Source organism: Chiroxiphia lanceolata, chromosome 4, assembly GCF_009829145.1.
Source record: "Chiroxiphia lanceolata isolate bChiLan1 chromosome 4, bChiLan1.pri, whole genome shotgun sequence".
Taxonomy (NCBI): domain Eukaryota; kingdom Metazoa; phylum Chordata; class Aves; order Passeriformes; family Pipridae; genus Chiroxiphia; species Chiroxiphia lanceolata.
The window spans coordinates 40,044,675-40,066,253 of record NC_045640.1 but is presented as its reverse complement, the minus strand read 5'-3'; the positions used below and the strand labels follow the sequence as shown (position 1 = coordinate 40,066,253).

The following is a 21,579-nucleotide window of genomic DNA, read 5'->3' as shown; positions in this document are numbered from 1 at the left end:
ATAACAAAAATACACACAGAAACACAAGGGCCATTTTTATTCCAAACAGAGATCAGACATAATTGCAGATTGCAAGAAATTCATGTGAGCTCATCCAGATCTTCCACTGTAGAAAAGAAACCTATAGTATCTGTTTGGTGACAGTATGAGTTTTTGCTCTGCAGTGGAAAAAACCTGTCTGGTGACAGTTTATCACTGTGCAGCCAACTGTATTTCTTATGCCACTGCTAACAGTAGCTTAGAATTACTTTGCTCTCATGGATCAACAAATTCATTCAGCTGGTGTTGATAGGATTAAAATAATGTAACACACCTGCTTATGTTCTGCTCTCTTCCTGAGATTTGAGGGCTCTTGCCTGTACTGCAGTTCCTCCACAAGTTTTGTAGTAAGCAGTGCGCTGGAAAATTTTCTCTCCTTCCCTAAAGGAGGAAAGCATGCCTGTATATTGTATGTCTGGATACCCACATTATGCAGAGAGTGTCCAGATCTGGATACCGACATGTTACACATGTCATGCAAGCAGGGCTTCCTGTCACAATCGTGAATCTCTGGCCAGTTTAGCCAAGCTAAGCAAGGAACTTGCCTTAACGACCTGACGTCTTATGTTCATAACAGATGTTGCTAGATGGAGGAATTATTAAAGTTTCCAGTGAAACAGAGGCTGTGGCACGCATTCATTTCAGACTGTAGATTGAAGAACCCAGGCAGAGAATCTCCTGGAAGCCAGGTTTCAGCCTACTCATTTAAATTGACTTACCTGGGGAATACAAACATAATGAAACACTGTGAATATAAGGCAAAAAATGAACTCAATAGTTACAGTACCAGGGGGGGAGCAATGAACTAAAAAAAAAAAGCAAATTGATCATTATTAATGAACTAAAATAAAACAAGGGGGTTTTTTCCCCTCCCAGTTTTCCAGGAGTTCCAAAATATCTCTGGGCAAGATATAGTAGATGCCATAACGAATGTTATGATGGATACTTTCAAGAACTACTGGTTGCATAGGTAATGTAAAAATATTATTTTTACTAGCACTAATCTCTTAGTAAATATCTAGTATGTTATCTCTGTGCATCAGAATATATTTTCTGATATTTTTGTTCACTTTAATCTCCTACATTGTGCAATTAAATTCTCAGACATAATTACAGAAGAATATTTTAACTACTTTCCCTGTCTGTGTAAATCCAAAATGTATCCATGCAGCACAAGCTCCTCACTGACCAGAACTACTATTTGTTCTTTATTTTGTAACAAACTTTGTATGATCAATGATAACTGCATTTCCACTGATGTTAAAAATATTAAATAATTGGAAATGTTTTCAGGACTTGGTGGTATGTAAACACATTTCAAGCTTTATGTGCTTTGTTCTTCATGACAGAATAAGAATAATATTTCAACAAGAAGTCATTTGAGTGTATTCACTGATATTTAATAAACTCTTTGATGCAATAGCAATGTGGACCCACCCAAAATAGTACCATATTTTTAAAATCTCAAATACAGTTATGTTAGTGAATATTGGTAGCTTAATTTTAAGCTGAGTCATGAAAAGCCAGCTTTATATTTCAAGGAGCCCAAAGCCAAAGAAATTATTTTATAAAAAGTTCTTGTTTACCTCTTGCAACTCTTCTCTCCTAGTCCTCTTGCATCGTGGACAAGCCTTCCTACTTTGCTTACAGGCTTTACACTGCAATTCATGTAAGTAGTCATTTTTGACATGTCTTAAAAGCAGATTCCCTTTTTTTATTTGCTTGTTTGATCATTCTTAAACAAGTACCTACCAAATCACTCTGTTCAATCTTTGCATGTTTTAAAACTGTTGATACCTACATAAATTTCAAAGCAGTAGTGCCTAAGCTACAATTAGCGTTTGGCAGTAAAGGGTTAATATTTAGATACCTTAAACAGTATCTGTCTGGTAACTTTGTCAATTTTTTTTTTAATTGAAAACATTTCTTTCTATGGACGGTATCTCCCCCTGCTGTGTAGAACTCAACGTGCACTTTCCTATGACACAATTTTTGTCTGAGGAGATTTAATAAGTATGGTAAAAATTAAATAATAAAGTAGTGTTGCATAAAGACAAATGGTTATATATTTCTTGTGGGACTCCATGCAGGTTCTTTTATTTTTGAGTAAGTGCTAATATACTAAAATAAATGAGTGCCAAGGAGAAATGTGTGTAAATGCAAAGAAACACTTACAAATTCCTCTTATTAGGAGGAATGTCACTGGAGACATTTTCTTTTGTTTTTCATTCACTTAATGAAAATAACGATGCATTATGTTTTATAAAACAAAGCATAATCTATAAGGCTAATCTTTTAAGTATAATCTTTAGAAGATTGTCATAAGAGTAAGCCATGAGTAAGGATCACCTTAGAGCAGAAACGACACAGGTAGGAATTCCAAGCCAGAACCATCGAACAAAACTTCTGACCAACACTCCAAAAGTGAACCAGTAACCTCTGCCAGATGCTGCCACTACTGCTGTCCAGTGTTTCAGCTAACAACAACCGTGGCAGCAAAGAACCAAGAAAAATCCCAGGGTCTGAAAGAAAGAGGCAATACTTTGTCTGACTTGTCAAAAGAGGATTCCAGTACATGACACGAAAAAGGTTTGCCAAAACTTCCAGGAAGTATCAACTATCAGGAGAAGTGATATTTCTCAACGTTCTGTATCAAGACTGCTTTTCAAGTTAAACCCCCTTTCCAATTTAGAAATATCACATAAATAGCTTTCTTCTATATTATATTCAGACAACATATGTGATGCAGAAATAAGTTTTAATTATTAAGAATAAACCTCTACATTTTGTGTTAATTATATTTTACTATATTTTCTCAGTGTTTTAAAGAACACAGAGAATTCTCAAAAGAAATGCAGAATTTAAATAGTGTCTGGTTTTGCAGCCAAGCTATATCCATATTAGGTCAAAAGCATTTTATACATCAATTTATAATACAATATAATAAAACCCACCCACGATTCAATTACTTGAAAACATAGCCCATAATGGTTTAATGGTTTATAAGAAAGATTTTAATCTAGCCAATCAAACATGTATCAGATTTTCTACATGCAGCTTTTTAACACAGTTCATCACTTGTTTTTGGAGAATTAAGATTTCAGTATCAATGATTAGCTGATAAAACTACATTTAGCTTTAAAGAATCTAAATTGGTCGTCAGTTGTCCCAGCTCTAAACCTGTTTTGACTACTTTTATTGTCACTAGATGTCCCCATTCTCCACAGAGTTACAATATGAAAATTTATTTAGAAACAGAATAAACACGTCTGAACACACATTATATGAATTCTAAACCAATGGTTAGAAGTCTCACTGAATTCACATGTGGCAGCAGTTCTTGTGAAACACATTATTGGCTTCAGTATAATTTGAATGGACTCCACAATGACAGTCAAAACCCGCTACACACCAAACTGAATTCCTGAGGACTACTGACAAAAGATCATCAGATTTTCATTGTTAAAAGTTTTGATGCATGGATAAAACACTGGCATGTGGGCACCCCTTCTTATTCAGTAAGATAATTCTATCATTTGAGCACATGAAAACTCTATAGGATAAAATCCTTGAATGTTTAGACTCCTTTAGTCTAGGATACCTTTATGGAGTATATCTTATATATCCTATATAGCTACCTACACTATATAGATATATCTTATCTTATCTATTAAACATTATTATGACCATATACAGATAAGCAAACACATATTGTCCAACTGTCAAGTTTCCTCTCATCTTCTGTTTTTATTTTAGGACTTTGGGTTTCACAATAAAACAGTTATAAGAATTCTCATTCGCCAGGAGTGAGATTGATTTGATAATATACGGCAGCGCTACAAAGAAAGATATGGGAAATCACTCTTCCATGACATTAAGTAAGTTTCTGCAAACTTTTGCATATATTCAGCACTGGCATCACACAGACTGTGCAAAGCCCTACCAGAAAAATACAGAGGGTTAATCTCCATTTAACCACTTGGTTAAAAAAAAAAAACACACACACCACAAAAACAAACAAAAAAAGCAATGTATAAAACAACAGAGAATTGTTCAGTGCCTTGGTTTGGCTTCAGTAAGCGAGTAGTGAATTCTCAACTCACTCCATCTCTGTGATTTTGTCCCTCCCCAACGCAAGAGGAGTATACAAACAGGGCAGGACAGTGTGTGCTGAGGAGTAGTTTGCATGAATGGTTTCAACACTAATTGAAAACATCTTACTTCATGCTGTTCTGCAAGGTTAGGCTGATACCACTTTTGTGCAAAACTGAAATAAATATCTGGTTTATCCTTATGCTTAGACAGCACTTTCACAAAAACTATTCCTCTTGTACTTTTGCTCTGTATCTTAAAACAAAATTTGAACTGTTTAAATTGCACCAAAAAAATTACTCTTTCTAAGACACTTTACTTTTTTTATATCACTATAATCCAACTGCAAGATGCACAGCAACTTTAAGAAACCTGCTCAGGATTTTTTGGTATTGAACTTAAGAAGTAATAAACAGATTTAATCCAGCATGGTTTCTAGGTGCCTGAGCAACTAAAGACCAAGGTATGTGAAATTAAAAAAACTCAGCCTGTAATCCTTATGAAAACAGTGTAATATCTTATTAAAACCGTATAGCAGTCTAGTCCTTGTCATACACCAAGAGAAGAAAAATTCAGAAAAGGTATAGTCACTGAAATGTTGATTTTTTTTTTTCTTGCAGCTTTTGCATCAGGGCATTATGAGAGTGCTTTACTTGCTATCTGCGCTGGTGATGCAGAAGATTATTAAGTAAGAAGACGAACTTTGAAGAGTGCAAATCTATTTTAAATTGAAATTGAAGCTATACACAATGCAGTAACTGTAAGAGATCCCTACCTTACATACAGATCAGCAAAATCAGTACTATACACCTGCTAATATTAAATCTTTCTTGAGGCAAGAAAAGATATTGGCAGGAAGCTGGTTTTATTCCTAGTTCTAATTAATATTTCTGGTTTACGATTAATGTAAATTAATGAAGCAAGCGGTAAAATTACTCCATGTAAGCATATGTTTATCCTTTCGTGTCACAACACTCCAAACATTTGTCAACAGGCTCTGGAAGAACCTTCTCACTTCCACACTGGAGTAAGAAAAATATTTTGCTTTCTTTAATTTTTATCAGCAAGATTTCTTCCTTTAGGTAATTTTTTCTGCTCTTTCCTATTCTTATACCTCATATTTATGCTCTTGAACATTATTGTTTTAGTTACTATCAATTAAGCATCTGCCCCATCTGTTATCAGTGACTCACCAGAACGCTTTAGTATTCTCTTTCATTTGGCCCACAACTTAATGGCATTTCCCTTATTCTGTTTGAAACAAAAGAAAAAATTAGAATCAAGTACCCAAACCATTCCTGATCAGTGCCCACGCACTGGAAAACCCTGGAAAGTGAAACATTACTTAGCTTTGAGCGGAGAAGTTCCACGGAATTAAACTCTGAATCCATCTGTGCCTATTTCATTTTTAATCGTTAATTAAATATTGACTTCAGAGCATGGAGGTATATCCAGGATGCCCTGGTGGTTGATTCAGGAGCTGACTACTAATCGATGACACTGCACCTCCAAATGAGGCTGAAGGATGTGGCACTCCCTGGAATACCTGCAAACACAGGCTGACAATACCTGGTGACAGCAATCACATCGCAAGGAATAAAGACAGCAGAGCTCAGCCTCGAGTCCCCGTTCCACAAGAGAACGGGGCGCTGCTTTTTAAACACCCCGAGCCTATGGAGGGCAGCCTATCCATGCGACTTCCCAGCCTGTGTGCACGTATGCACGTACCTGCTGTCAGCGTCTTACGGACATAGAAACGAGGGAAAGTGTGGTAATATTCACTGAAATATCTGCCCTTGGTTTTTGGCCTGCAGCCACAAGGTGTCCGATCGGGAAGAGCCGTTCTGGATGTTTTTACACGGGCACTTCTGCAGGTGCAGCTCAGTGAGACTGAATAAAGCACTGCTACAGAAACCTACAAATATCTGGTTGCTTTGCTGCCGCTTGCTCCTGTCCTTCCCTCAGCCGGCGGAATTAACACTATTTGCAGCGTTATCTGGCTTCTTGAAAATACTGACTCATGTTACAACTCTATTGATTTATAATAAACTTTAAATTTCATTCGAGTCCCTCTTCAGTTTAACTAATTTCAAAACATTTCGAGCGCATAGTTTAATTGTTAAGCCTGAACTTTGGGAGGAACGGCTTTGGGAGCAAAAAGAAACTAAGGGGGGAAAAAAAAAAGGAAAATGAGCTGAGCACCGTCCCAACTTCTAAGCACCAACACAACCCTAAACCGAAGTTCTGTTCTGATTTTGCAGCTGTAGCTAGAGGCGGCTCGCTACGGCCGTACATCGGCGCTGTGGAGTCACTTCGTTTCACCCCCGCACGCCCGCAGATCGGAACGACGACACTTCTCCGGACCGCAAGCGCCCCGGGCTCCCGAACTTCCCCGCCGGCACGCGGGGCGGGAACTCCGCGCACAGCCCGTCACAAGATGGCGGTGGCGGCGCTAGGACCCTGCGCGCTCCGTAACGCAACTGCCCGCGCGCCAAGCACGGGGCGGGCCCCACAACCCTCCGCCCCCCCCCCTTCCCCCCGTGTCGTTGCCAGCTTTTACTGGACAGCAGCGACGTCAATCTCAGACCTCCGCCTATCGCCAACGCGCCTCTCCTCGCCCCGCCCTCTGCGGGCGGGTGTCGTTCCTTCGGGAGTTGCCGGCTGGAAGCGGCGCTGGAAGCGCGTGTTCGGGGGCTTTCGGGCTTGCCTCGGCCGCGGCCGCAGCCCCTCGGTGCCGCCGAGCTGGAAGCGGCGGGGCAGCGGGACGAGTCAGGCCCAGAGCAGCAGCAGGAGCGGCGGCCGCCCGGCTCTTCACCGCCGCCGATGGAGGCGAGCCTGACGTGCGCCGTGTGCCTGTCGCTGCTGGAGGAGCCGGTGACGCTGCCGCTGTGCTCGCACAATTTCTGCCGGGGCTGCGTGCTGGAGTGCCTGGCCTCGGCCGAGGCCGCCCGCCTGCGGCAGCTGCAGCGGGGCCCGGAGCAGGCCCGTCCGGGCCGGGGGGCGCCGGGGCCGGGCCCGCCCTGCGCCCGAGTGCCGTGCCCGCTGTGCAGGAAGCTATGCCTGCTGCCCCCGCGGCGGCGTCGCCGCCCTGCCCGTCACACCACCCTGGCGAGTGTGTCAAGCTCTACCGGTCCGGCGCGGCGGACGCCGCCAAGACCGGGGAGGCGGCGCCGGGGGCCGAGGCCGGGGTCCGACTGCGTCCCCGCTGGCGTTTCGGGGGAAGCTGCCACAAACACCCGAGCCGGCCGGTGCAGCTCTACGCCGCATTGCCGGCAGGCGGGGTGCGGGCAGTGCGTCTCCGAGGAGCACCAGGGCATCTTACCACTTCCGTCAACCTCATAGACACGGTTGTACCAGGAAGAAAAAGTAAGCCCGGGACGTCCTCCTCCGCGCTAGGGGCCCGGCTGGGAAGTCGGGCTGTCTCCGGGGATTCCACCAGTCACGGGTTGTGTTTACTCAGAAACGCAGGGAAAACAGCAGTGTGGTGTCAGGACAGAGTCAGAGATTGTGCTGGTTCGAGCCAGAGTCAGGAGTTGTTCGTGGCTTCCGGGGTGTGCCTTCCCCTGCTGCCGTCCCACTGCATCCACCACACAGGGGACCAGGCAGTATTACCGTATGAACAGATCTGACCCCAGTTTACTGAGCACCTGGAGAGTTTTTGTTTTGGTTTCGTTTTTTTGTCGTTGCTTTGGTTTGTAGTGGGTTGGATTTTTTTCATATAGAGACTTGCGGTCTTCACTGAAAAAACACTGATGCTAAGAGTTTATTGCATGTCTTGATCCAGTTTTTCCAAGTTCAGGAAGATACCAGTCTTACTAACACCACCGAAATCCACACCAGATGTTGAGCTGCCATAGTAATTTGGGTCACAGATATTACATGTTTAGGAATAGATAGTTTGGGTGAGTAATAATTAGATAATGTAAAACCAAGATGCCTTCCAGTTTGCATGAAGGAAGCAACTGCTGGCCTAATACTTGGTTGGCTGGTTGTAGTGGTTGTGATTTTTGCCAAAATATTAGGGTAGGATGAGCTCTTCATGCCCTGTTCAAATTGGGTGCAGGTTGCATGTCATACATCAGTTCTGCTGTAGAGTAATTGAAACAACTACATGGTAGTGAATGAAAAGTACTAAGTACAGCACTGACTATTCTTTAAGACAAAAGTTGCTTTTACACTGATTTTCCTCCTGCCTCTCCCATCACCGGGAAAACCAGGGGAAAACAGCCTTTGCACTAGACATCTTACATAAAATTTAGTGATACTGTAGCAAAAAATCTGTGATAATATTAGTTTAAAACAAGATATCTTGATTGTGAACAGCTTTCTGTTTTTTTGAGGCATAAAAAAAAAATTACTATCACACGGTTTGTTGTCAAACCGGAATAACAGCATTAAAACTTACATTGTGATAGATGTGTGTGAAGGGAGTAAAACAATATTTTAACTATAAAGCAGCCGCTCCAGCAGTACGCATTGTAGGTAAGCCTAAGAACGTTACTTTGAGAAAGAGCAAACGAAAGTTTGTGTACTGATCCAGGAAAGCATTAAATGTTTTAAGTGATATTTTGAATTGCAACCCTTGTCTAATATGTTGTACAAAATATCACAGGAATAGTTATGGTTGGGAGGGACCTCAACTCCCTGCCAAGGCAGGGTCACCTACAGCAGGTGACACAGGAATGCTCCAGATGGGGTTTGAATGGATCCAGAGAGTGGAGGCTCCACAACCTCCCTGGCAGCCTGTTCCAGTATTCTACCACCCTCAGGTAAAGAAGTTCTTCCTCACATTGAGAACTTTCCATGTTCTAGTTTATGGCTGTTGATCCTTGTTCTGTTGCTGGGCACCAGTGAAAGAGTCTGGCACTATCATCTTGGCACCCAGGTTTTGAGATATTTATATGCATTAATGAGATCCCCTCTCAGTCTTGTCTTCTGCAGACTAACAGGCCCCAGCTCATGCGATCCCTCCTCATAAGAGACGGCTTCAGACCCCTAATCATCTTTGTGGCCTCCACTGGGCCCTCTCCAGTAGCTCTATGTTTTTCATGATCTGATTCTAGATAAAGGCTGAAATGTATTTGTGGAATGGATAACTCATTCAAGTGTTTCAATTGTCCTTTCAGTTAACCTTCTTCAGCACTCTGAAACAAATGAGAATAATAAATGAGAAGCTGATGAATGAGATCTCAAAACGACCAAATGATACGGATGTGAGTTACAGATGCTGCATATTATGTGTGTGTGTGTCTTTGTTTCTTTTCTCATGATAGCTTAATCATGACATAGAGCATCAGGTCCTTCTTGTGGCATAGATGTGCTCTGACCTTACTTAGAGAAGTCAATATACACTGCTACTGCATTTGCATCTGTTCCTATGTTCTTGCACTTCTAGATGATGCTGAACAACGATGTGGAGATAATTGAGCTGAAATTTGGAGAAATTTTCAAAACTCTAGAAATGAAAAAACAGCAATTACTAGAAGATGTTGAAAATCAAAGAGGTAAAAAAGAGAAAGAATTTCAGATTTGGAAGAAAATGAAAGAAACTCACAAGAAGACCATTGAGAATTTTTTGAAGGATTGTGAAAAGCTTGTCCATGAGTGTGATCCTCAGCGTTTCCTGGAGGTGATGGCCTTTTGTTTCTATTTGATGTCACTTGTATAATGAACTCAAATAGAGCCTGCTATATTGTAGGTTATGATTATGACTCAATCAGGAAAAACAAATTTGATAAATAGAAAATAGACTAAAATTATTTAACTCTTTGTACTTTATGTATAACAACACTTTTAATTTTTAGAAAAGTTTGAAAAAGCTTTCATTTCAGCTTATCAGTGGTGATTTTTAGTGTATTCAGTAGACACTTTTTTTCTTCACTAACAAATGAAATAAAGGTTGACTGTGTAGTTGTTGCTGTAACACTTGCTGTGTTATGCTACCAGCTGTGAAAGTAAGCTGCCTTGGTGCTGGATGAAGAGTTATTTACTAGTACTGCCTTCAAAGTTGTCTCGTATTTCTTTATTTTTCATATTCGTTTTCAAATACTTCGTGTATTAAGCACCTCCATTGCATTTTTAAACTTGTAAGATACTGAAAATGCTTTCTGGGGAAAGATTTGAGGCAGAACTTTTAAGTTGTCTGCGCTGCACAGTGGAGTACTGTGTTGAGATACCTGAGCTGAGGTGATTATACTGATACTTAAGCTTGCCCACCAAGGTGTGCAACAGAGGTAAATCAGCCTCTTCAAAGCTAAGCTTTGAAGCTGTGCCTACATAGTATGTACACTTAGGTATGGAAGACCCTGAAAGTTAAGGGAACTGTGGAGAAAAACACTGTTTCTGATTTAAAGGTAAATACTAGAGGAGCCTAAGACACAAGTTAATCTTCACTGTTACCCAAGCTAGTGTAGATCCTTTAATTTTGTTTGTCAAATGCTGTGGCTGCAGTTGTATGGAATTTAGGAAGATGGCAGATATGGGGCAGAGTACTTAAATAACTACTGAATTTTGTTTTCTTCAACTTGCTTTCTGAAGAAACTGCAGTATATTGCTGATTTCTGCAATGGGTCTTTTTGCTGCCTTCACATAAATGGGAAGCTAAGAAAGTACTACAGCTTGACTGTGTGTCTTGTAACAACTCATTAAGAAAAATTTCATTTTTACTCAAAGTAAAAGCAGCTCCCACTTTAGGAAGAAATACTGTGACTTCAGTGATTAGTATGTCACTTAACAGTTCCACATCCCTTTCTTAACCTCTTTTTCTTCCTGTTTTTCCTCATCCTCCTCTTTCTTCTCCTTCCACATCCTGTTTTCGTCTTCTTCCTTCTGTGTCTCCTGCTCTGCTTCATATTCTACCTATTCCTTCTATTTCTCCTATGCTTTCTGTTCCTCCTCCACTTTTGCCTTTGGTTCCTTCTTACCACTTCTTACCTTCTTCCTCCCATTCCTCCTGTTCATTTTCTTCCTCTTCCTGCTGTTTGTTCTCTTCCTCTTTAACTTAGCACTTCCCAGCCTGCCCTCCATAACAATACATTGCTTTTCTTTAAAGATTCATTACAGCAAGATCACCAGGTTTTTATAGGAAAGCAGCTATAATCCAGTCAGTTTTTTACTTTCCATTCCCTGTTCTTTGGGAAGTGCCACTTGATTACAGTACAGTGCACTTCTTACTGCCATTATCTGCCTGATTTAAAACTAAAAGACAGCTTTTTAAATAGTGTAATAGCATATTGAGAGCACATAGCAGATGCTTTCCTCATCAAGAAATACAAAATAGTCTTTCATTTGAATACTTATAAATATCTGAACATCTGAAGTGGATTAGGTAACCATATGGATCATGATTTAAATCCCTTCATTTGGCTCCAAAAGAGTTCTTTTTGTCTTTAACACAGAATATTACAAGATAAACCATCCTCCTAGGCTTTTTAACATTTGAATGGTTTGGGGGTGGTGGTTTTTTGTTTGCTTGTTTGTTTTGTTATTGGTGTTGTGGTTTTTTGGTTGTTTTTTTTTTTAATATTTTAACAAGTTTATTTCCTATAGTTTCATGATATGAAGACAGGCAATTCAGTCTCTCATGTATTCTGATAAAGCAATAACCTTCTTTTGACAGTTGGACGAAAACTCTATCTTACGAATTCTTGTTTTATTTATAGGTTGCCTGTGGCTTGAATACAAGGTATATTTTAATTTTTTTCATCTTTTGTTTTTTGTAGTGTTATTTTAGATATTTTACATTAAAACTAAAAAACAGTTACTTTGGATATCAGCAGATAAGCAATTTAAAATGAAAATAGTATTGAGTAATTAAGACATAATACTTTTAAGATTTTTGGATGTTCTGTATTCCAAATTTTAAGAAATGCATCAAGAATTTTAATAATGGACTACAAGGATCAGAGATAATCAAACATCTGAATTGGCTGCCTGACAAAAAGCGAATATAGAAATTCATTAATACTTGGTGATTGGATATTTTTAGGTATCTTATTTAAACTCAGGAACACCAAAGCATGCTTGAGCTTTTACAGAAATCTTTTAACTGTAAGTGTATGTGTGGAGATTTTGTAGTGCCTTTGTTTTTGTGCTTTTAGTGCACATACCCTGCGATTTCTTTCTAATGATTCTTAATTACGTTTCTTGTAACTTTTTAACTTGAGTTTAAGAAAGAATATTGGAAATGGAGTTCTTTAAAATACATTGTGTTTCAGACTAACATTAGCAATGCCCTCTGAAGAAGGAGTATAATTTAGATTCAGGGAAAGTACACTAAGAAAAGTGTAGAAGGGTAATCCTTTTGCTGAACCACAGGCACTACTTCTTGCAATTTTCATTGAGTATGGAACCTAATTCGAATGAATCATCAAGTAATAAGTTTTAAGAAAAAAAATGTGAGGAACTTGACATTTTATCTGAGACTTAATTTTTCTGATTTTTTCTCCCTCCTAGTGATTTCTTTTTAAAATAATTTTTTTTATATTAGGCAGATGTAGTTTCATGGCTAGGCTTGGCGAATGAAGGTTTGGGACAGCTGTAGTTTAGTTGGCATGTAAACACTAAGTGTTGTAGTAAATTGGTTAGTTTTTTTCCTTTTTCAGAATGAAAACTCAGCTTGACGTGATGAATATAGCATCCAGCTGGGAAAGACCACCAGTGTGTATGCCAAAGAAGATGGATATCAAATCTGTGGTTAATGAAATCATAGCTTTGGAGTTAACACCTGTTAATGTAGGCATTGTTAAAGGTAGGGAAGAAGGATTTAATGAAGACAAGATTTCGGAGGTCACTCTAGAAACCTGCAACTTGTGGAATCAGTTCCTAATGAACAATCTGCATGGCAAAAGCATGCGAGTGTTCAGAAAGCATCAGGGCAAATTAAATGGATGATAAACTCATTGAGGGCTTTTAAATGCATTTTATAAATGTGTTTTCTCTAGAAAGTTCCTAGGCTGTATTTTTGGAATCTGGGGGAAGTATCATAATTTTCATATACAGCCAGTATCGCTGCTGTCAGAAGTGTGTTGCTGAACTAGATGGGTATTTGTTGTAGTGTAATGTGAATGTTGGCTATGCTCAGATTAAATGGTTTTACCTCATAAGAGAAAGCGTTGGATTGGGCCTCTCCAGACATTTGGAAAACTGCTTACACAGGCCTCTGGCTTTATATCACAGAAGTTTCAACGACTAGGGTCTCATTTAGGGCAATATACTCGTGTTCTTAATTGGAATCAGTATTTAGGTGCACAGGAGCCTTTCTGTGTTTTCCATATTTAATACACTCTCCATCAGTATTCCTGTGTTCTTTCTAATAGGATTACCATATGAAGGAAATGAGAACTCAAATCTGTTTAAAGATATCAAGAAGCAGTGTCAGGACCAGAAGAATATACCAAACACATTTCTTGTAAGTTATTGATTATGTAGTCTACAACACTACTGTATCATCTGTTTTGGCTTATCAAAATGAAATATAATGCCTGCTGCAAAACATTTTTCAGCCTGTGGCGGGACAGGATGAAGCAGATGGTAGCAAGATCGCTACTCGTTTTATGTCGATATCACAAATGTCAGCATTTCAAAATATGAGTCATGAGGTATGATTGCACATCTGTTGTAAGTATGGCTGAGTTACTATATGTTATGATGCAACTTTCCAAATAACTGAAAACTGTTTTAAAAGCTTTTCGTAGTAGAAAGTTACCCTTCCAATTTAGAATGAAATCTGACTAGGTATTAAAACTGTCAGGATTTTACTTTTTTTTTTTTTTTTTGTCTTCAGAAAGCTGGAACTTAATCTTACTACTGGCTTCAAATACTTACTTTTATATTTTAGTGTGGCTTTTTTGAGTCACATCTGTAACTTTCTAATCCAAATAAGCTTCCCTATGCTTATATGAAGAGAAAGTCATCTGCCAGTGTTCTGTTTTCTGAAGATAATAGAATTCTGTCTTCTAAAGCTGTATAATTTGACATAAAACTGAATCCAGTCTCTTTTTTGTTCAGTTTCCAATGATGTAGTTACACAATTAGTTTTTTTTCACTTACTAACAGTTCCATTTGGTTGACTGAGTATTGTTCTGTTCAGAATAATTCTAGCTACAGTTAGTGAAGCATGGCTGGCAGCAAATCACATTACACATATTCTGAGAATACGAGTGGCAGATGCTGGAATGCTTAGAAAAAGTTGCTTAGGTCCTTTAAATATAGAATTACTTTTCTTTTGCTATATTATCTTGGAGAACATCTATTTTCTGTTGCCATTAAGAATGCAGTTTCATATAATAACAAAAACCCCACCACCCAAATTGATTTCAGATAGCTGTTTTTCATGAGAAGTTGTCACTTAATATCTAAGCTAGTATTTTTAGCTATTTCTGATCCTGATAGTGACTTCAAATACCGTTTCCTATAGTATCGTGTTTCAAAACCTACTTTGTCATCAGGATTCCTTGTATCTTGTTCAATTGTTTTTAAAGAACTTTTTTCTGTAATGACTTGTGTTCTGTTGCTTTCCAGTAGCAATGGAAAAATACATCATAAATGCTATAGAATATATGAAAACTTTTCTTCAGTCTTAGGATCTTAATGTGAGTTTTATAACCTCTGAATCCACAAATGCCATTTTAGATAATGGGATTTTTGCTGTCATTGTAGGAGTTACGTTACAAATACTATATGGAACTTCAGAAACTCAACAATGTGTTCAAGGCACAAAATTTACCTGCAAATAAAAAGTATAAATTTTTAACTGCTGAGGCCTGGAAGGATAAGTCCTCAGGAACTCCTTTTGTATCTTCACCTACCAAAGCAAGTAACACAGATAAAATAAAAATGGCAACCCTGCGAAGAGCAGGCCGCTTTGACAAAAGAAACTTTCTTGGAAGCATCCCATCCACAAATACAAACTTTTCAGAAACAAATGGTGACTTACAATTGTTTAATGAGGGAAGTTCCCAGGAAGTAACCACTCAAGACTCAGAGAACTCTAAAGATTTGTTAGTTAAAGAAAAGTTACAGCCATCCTCAGTTACTGTTTTCAACGAAATGGACACAAATTCTAGCACTTCATCAGGCGTAAAACCAGCAGCAACAGTAGCCGTTACTGCTGCAAGTTCAGAATCTCTAGATACTTCTGCAGAGAGACTTTCTGGTGTACCTTTTACTTTCAGAGCAACTAACAACTCATTACCGAGATTTATTAAAGATAGAGGTACATTTTCCGTTAGAAAGCAAGACAGGAAATGTGCTTTCCCTCAGTTTTATCTAGGGAAATGTGATAATGTGGATAAAACTGATAACCGGGATAAACATGGTCGTGAAACCAAAACCCCAGTTTGTGATTCTTCAACCAGTCCGAATTTAGACTCAGCAGAAAGCGCAAAGCCATACATTTTGTTTCCCTTTGGCAATTCAGAAAGAGATTGGTTTGTACGATCAGAAGTCAGTAATTCATTTAAGGTTTTATCACCATCATCGTTTTTTAACCGGTCTGAGAAGCCATCTGACAAAAAAATGTTATCTCACATGAGAGAAAAAACACTTTGTGCAAAGGAAACTGCAGAATATGGTACACAGAAAGCACCTGTGTTATGGGAACAAAGAGTTCATGCCTCAGAATCCAGCACAACTGCAGCCTGCATTACTTCAGAAACCAATACTGCTGCTGGGGTGAATGATGTCTCTGAATCACCCCTTCCCACCAATAATTGTGCATTTCCCTTCAAAAGTAACTTTCCATTATCTTCATCAGTATTTTCATTTGGAGGTATTGTCAAAAATACCTCTGAATCACCGACTACTTCTGTGTTTTTTTCTGGAAACAGAACTGAAAAAATGGAAAAGGAGAAGAGCAAATCTCCTGACAAAACACTTCAAAATCTAGGGAACCCTGTATCCTCTGAGTCTTCAGAGCCTGCTTCTAGTCATAGTCATCCATGTGAAGGCTCATGCTTTCCTGTGAACTCAGCTAAAAAAGCTGAAAGTGCAGAAATGCTTAATGATGATAATGCTTCTTGTAGTCAGCCTTTATGTTCAGTTGTGCTTCCAGCTGAATATGAGAATACATCTTCCATTCAAATTACTACAGCAACAAAACAAGAAAAAAAGGTAGAAGATGAAGAAACTGTTGCTGCAAACAACTGTATGCATCCTAGGAGGGAAGATGAACTCGAGCCTGTACAGTTTCAGAACGCAGCTTGTTCTGTTCCTGGCACGAACAATGATCCATCTTTAGGAGGTTCTGTGCATGCAGTAAATGAGACAGGAGGAATGCCAAGTGACAGCAATTCTGACACTGAGGAGCTAAGTCAAACATGTGTCTCTACTGATACCAACCACGCATCAGAATATTTTTCTGTTGCAGAAGACAAAATGTCTACGAGAAGAAAATCAGACATGAAGAAAGAGTGAAATAGAAGATAACTATACTTAAATAAACTAGAAATAAATAAATTCTACTTAACACTTTAAAAGGTGGGGATATTAGTGATTTTACAGCTGTTCTTCTCCCTGATTCTTGCCAGTCGAGGTATCAGCAAGTACAGTGCAATAAAGCAATATTTGTAGCGTAATCACAAAGTCAGGCAACAACCAAAAATGTCATGTCTTGATCAAGACAGAAGTATGCCCGTAAATGCTGCATCTTCAAGAATGCAGACCTTCTGAGAAGTGCAACTGGGGCATGTTTGGGTGGTGTAGAGCTGAGGTGTCCCAGAAGGCAGGCTGGGTGAAGCCTCAGCAGCAGGATTGCTGTTTGGGTACAGCAGCACTTGCACTTGAGTACAGCCAATAGCATTCACCTTAAAGGCAGGGAGGGAAGAGAGCCACAGGGAAAATAAAGACTGTTAAAGGCATTACTGAAAATTGTGTTGTGTATCTCACTTTGGCTGTTTCCTTTTCTGTGATGTATTTAATGTATATTGAAGGTGCAAATTCTAGTATAATTTCAATAATTTCTCTTGCACTTTGGAAATTGAAGCATCACATCAGTGTTCTTGTTATACATTGCAGAAGGGTGTCAGTTACGTTTCTGAAATGCTGCCTTTAGGAAAAGGAAACATCACAATTCACTTTCAGTTCCTTTTGGCAACAGCTTGAGTATACTTGGACAGATATTAATTTGCTGTTTTGATGAAAGCATTAGGAGAATCTAGCTTTTAAAACTCAAAATCTTCCTTTTAAAATCCGTGTAACAACAAGAAAAAGGGAAAACAGTACTTCTTTCTGTGTGTTAATGATTCAAAACTCATTAACTTTTTAGTCTGTGAAATATGATATAAAGTGAGGATAAAAAGACCATCTTTTCTACTTTATTAAGCCTTTTGTTGGATCCAAGATATAACTGTGCTTTAATTATTGGAATACACAGACAGTAGTACTGTTTCAGAGTAAAGCTCTTGTTTCCTGTTCACTCTTCACCAAAAGCTGTTGCCAGATTTTAAATTAATTTTGCATCAGATAGATATGTCAACTGGCAAGTATTAAATCAAAATGCAGAATGTTTAATACTCCTTCAGACTTTTTCAGTGGCAACTAGAAAAATCAATAATCTGCACATTATCTCTGTAACTTTATAAGAGAAATACTACTTAAATTTAAATCTCTGCAACACTTAATATACTTACTGTGACATAGTACTTAGAAATACTATTGTTGTTCTAGGAAATGTTTACACCTTACTTGCGTTGAATTCTTGGCCTCAATTTTTCTGTGGCAGTGCATTCCTTTATTAAATGTGCTGGGATTTTCTAGTATTTATAAAGCTTGAATAATATTACCTTTCTGTCTGCATTATAGTAAGGAAGGTGGTAAAAATTCTCTTAATTGTCAGTTTTCTAGTTCTTTATGTTCATCTCTTAAATATTACTGTATTTCGGTTTTCTCCTAAGAATTTCTCTGCATTTATCTAGACGTTCTTGTCATGTTCTTCTGCATGTGTAGGAGAGAGAAATGGAAAACAAAGGCTGAGTGAGATGATCATGGCAGAGAGTGTCACAGATGGAAGTTGGTTTCACTCTAATAAAAGTGAGAGAAATGGAACAATTTTAGAGAGTCAGATAAGGCATCTATAAAATTTGTTGCCAGAAAGTTGTAGAAAATGGTTTTTTTCTGCTAAAAAAATTCCTAATGAGCTAGGGTTAATCCCAAACTTTATGAAGTTTTTAGAATATTACTTCTTTTCAACGTGAGGTGGGATAGAATAACCTCCATGTCCTAGCCATGCCCACTCCTGGCTACTGCAAAAATTCACCCTGTCCTCTCCAGAACCAGGGGAATCAGTGATCTTGGATGAACACTAGAGCCAATTCAAATAAACTGTGGGATTCAGAGTTGTCCTTAGTGCATGTCTGCTAATTATCAGTAGAGAATAACTTACATCACTCCCTTGGTCATTATAAAATTCTGCATGACAATGAGGATTGTTGTCAAAGCCTCACCTTCCTATGTTATCTAAATATAGGTATGTGTGTGTATATATTTTCAGATTACAGGTAGATGAAAAGGTAGTGTTAAACTGAAGCATTTGTATGAAAATACTGCTGAAAACTTTGCTCTTCCCAGAAAAAAACCCAAAACAACCCCCAAAAAAACAAACACCAAGAAAATTAGTTAGAAAGCATATTTTACTAAACTCAGTGATTTGTATTACACAGATTTCTTGAAGAGTATGCCATAAGTGTCCTGGATCTTTCTGACTCTTAAAGAGGTGAAAAATGAAGCAATATGGTTGGAACTTTTTATTAATCAAACTTCCGTGTTCTCGTATAAAAACCTCGATCTGTTTAAAATTTTGTAAACTAAACCTGCAGCCCAGTTTAAAAGCTTTTATAACGGTTCATGAAGATAGTATTATTCATGATTTAATAGAAACCTTGGAAAACAGAACAATTTCTTTTATAATTGCTGAACATCCTTCCCAAAGGAGCTGAAAGTTTCTAATACTGTCCGAGAGGCTAATCTCACCAGCTGTCAGAACTGTGACATTTGTTCAGTACATACCTGAGAGCTATCTTAACATATATGCCACTGCCTGAAAAAAAGTGCAACTGAAAGAAAATGTACAATTACTTAGTTTTGTAATTTATTAAAAATATTATTTAGTTGACATTGGAGCTGCTAAAATGTCAATTGGTAAAGGTTAACTTCCTGAAGTAAACTTTACTGATTATTAACTAAAGCTTTATTCTGAAATTTTACTTGGTAACTCAGATCTAGTAATTTTCTAACCTAAAGGCTGCTACCTGTGTGGTAAGAATATCTGCTGCTTTGGGTTTGTTTTTTTTTTTAAGTAATACGCTTCAGTTTCTCTTCATATTTTTCGCCCAGTTGTTTAAATGCCAGTAGAACATTATCATTTGGATCATCACATAGTTCACTCAAACTTGTTCTGGGGGAAAAAAAAAAAAAGATCATTGTTCCATTTTAAGTTGCTTTTAAAATGAAATATATATTGTATTCTAAAAAGCACAAGTTTATCATACCCAACAGACTTAATGAGGAGTGAAAAATCTTTGAGGGCGTAGTAAGCATCTCCTTCATTTAACCTGAAGAAATAAAAAGAAATAATCAAATGAATATGCACTATAACTGTTTCACCTTTAATAAACCCAGTTATGTAGGTTGGGTAAGGATGTAGAGAGCGCATGGCATGACCTCTTAACACTGACATTAGTTCATTAGGATCAGTGCAGAAAAAATATAAGCTTAATAATGCTGCAGAGGCTAATGTTTCTATAATTATATTAAACATACAAGACTCAGTAATATTAGAAAAGATAATTTATTAATATTATCTTCGGAACGTGGTTTCAACTATTGGAATAACAAACCTGTCACAAGCTAAACTGGAACACTATACTTCAGATGAACCTGCTGGTTAAACTGAGCAGGAGATTGTGTAAGCTTTCTACCAATGAGGAAGATCCTATATTTTGCAAAAAGGATCACTGATTACTAAAAAGGAACTTAATAAACTCAGTTTCTAGTAATTGAGAATAGCACTTTTTTTTTTTAATACAATCAATATTGTGTTGAAATACTAGAATTATAGAAGGGTTTGGGCTGGAAGGGACCTTTAAAGATCATCTAGTTAATGCCCTCACCTGAGTCAGGGCAGTCCCAAGCACAAATCCCGTCTGGGCAGAGAATGGAGGGCTGCCGTGCAGAGAAGGACTTGGGGGGGTGATGGTTGATGAAAACTCAACATGACCCACCAATGTGCCCTCGCAGCCCTGAGAGCCAATTGTATCCTGGGCTGCATCGAAAGCAGCGTGGCCAGCAGCTCAAGGGAGGGGATTCTGCCCTAGTGCTCTGTTCTTGTGAGACCACACCTGGAGTACTGCATCCATCTCTGGGGTCCCCAACATAAGAAGGAAATAGAACTGTTGGAGCAAGTCTGGAGGAGGGCCACGAAATTGGTAAGAGGACTAGAGCACCTCCCCTGTGTGAAGACAGCCTGGGAGAATTGGGGCAGTTCAGCCTGGAGAAGAGAAGGTCGCATGGAGACCTCATAGCAACCTTCCAGTATCTGAAGGGGGGCTACAGGGAAGACAGAGGGGGACTGTTTGCCAGGAACTGTAGTGATAGGACAAGGGAGGATGGTTTTAAACTGAAAAAGGGTAGCTTTCAATTAGACGTTAGGAAGAAATTCTTTATTCCGAGGGTGGTGAGGCACTGGAACAGACTGTCCAGAGAAACTGTGGATGTCTCATCTCTGGAGGTGTTCAAGGCCAGGTTGGACAGGGCTTTGAGCAACCTGGTCTAGTGGAAGGTGTCCCTGTCCATAGCAAGGGGTTTTGACCTAGATGATCTTTAAGGTCCCTTTCAACCCAGGCCATTCTAAGATTCTATAGTCCCAACTCCCCTGCTGTGGGCATGGACATATTTTACTAGATCAGCTTGATAGAATCAAAGAATGTGATATTATAACTGGTATATTTCCATGGGTCTCAATAATGTGGCATTAATGCCAAACTCTCCTATTGTAACCATAACAGTGCATGGAATGTGTATTCTAATTATTCTCATTAGAATCTGCTTTGAACAGTTTACGAAAAAAGCAGATAATATTCTATGTTCCCAACAGCACCCCCAGGGTGAGGTAGTATTCTCTTACTCAAAAGTTACTGGCTATGAGCATGATGGCAAAATTAAGATACTTGATAAGAGGAGCTGAGACAGGGAGCTTGTGGTTGAGCTTTTTTGAGCCAAGGTTGGAAATAAAATAGTTATGTTAATGGCTTCATTAAGAACTGAAAGCTAGACATTTTATAGAGAGATGGATTTAATGAATGAGGTTACAGAAGGCCAGTGAGGATCAAAGGCAAAATCAATAATGATGAAAATTACACATAACATTTAGCAAGTGCATCTCTGAAAGTTTGAAGAGGACAACAGGACTGTAACTGGCAAGAGCAAAATAAAGAAAAAAATTTAGCTTCTGAG

The 21,579-nt window shown here is 38.7% G+C and overlaps 2 protein-coding genes across 7 annotated transcripts in view; one reads left to right on the top strand and one right to left on the bottom strand.

Annotated features, from left to right (window-relative positions):
- Positions 1 to 7,385: 7,385 nt before the first annotated feature.
- LOC116785498 lies at positions 7,386 to 16,607 on the top strand. Its single transcript, XM_032685111.1, has 8 exons — positions 7,386 to 7,497; positions 9,258 to 9,344; positions 9,527 to 9,760; positions 11,793 to 11,815; positions 12,735 to 12,880; positions 13,449 to 13,540; positions 13,635 to 13,730; positions 14,791 to 16,607. The coding sequence occupies exons 2-8, from the start codon at positions 9,285 to 9,287 to the stop codon at positions 16,543 to 16,545; spliced, it is 2,406 nt and encodes an 801-aa protein (XP_032541002.1). The 5' UTR covers positions 7,386 to 7,497; positions 9,258 to 9,284; the 3' UTR covers positions 16,546 to 16,607.
- A 2,194-nt stretch (positions 16,608 to 18,801) lies between these two features.
- The window catches only part of DDX60 (DExD/H-box helicase 60), a 44,125-nt gene continuing 41,347 nt past the window's right edge, over positions 18,802 to 21,579 (bottom strand). For 4 of the 6 annotated variants that reach the window (XM_032685105.1, XM_032685104.1, XM_032685108.1 and 1 more), the window contains one exon: positions 18,802 to 19,679. In XM_032685105.1, coding sequence (XP_032540996.1) covers positions 19,508 to 19,679 — 172 coding nt within the window. In that variant the 3' untranslated portion in view covers positions 18,802 to 19,507. The remainder of the gene's footprint in view (positions 19,680 to 21,579) is intronic. The other 2 variants (XM_032685109.1, XM_032685110.1) reach the window with 1 other exon arrangement.

Excerpts from the sequence above, each read along its gene's own strand:
- LOC116785498 (XM_032685111.1), top strand. The coding sequence starts at position 9,285 with ATGAGAATAATAAATGAGAAGCTGATGAATGAGATCTCAAAACGACCA. Across the intron at positions 11,816-12,734 it reads GCCTGTGGCTTGAATACAAG|AATGAAAACTCAGCTTGACG; the intron begins GTATATTTTAAT and ends TTCCTTTTTCAG. Across the intron at positions 13,731-14,790 it reads TTCAAAATATGAGTCATGAG|GAGTTACGTTACAAATACTA; the intron begins GTATGATTGCAC and ends CTGTCATTGTAG.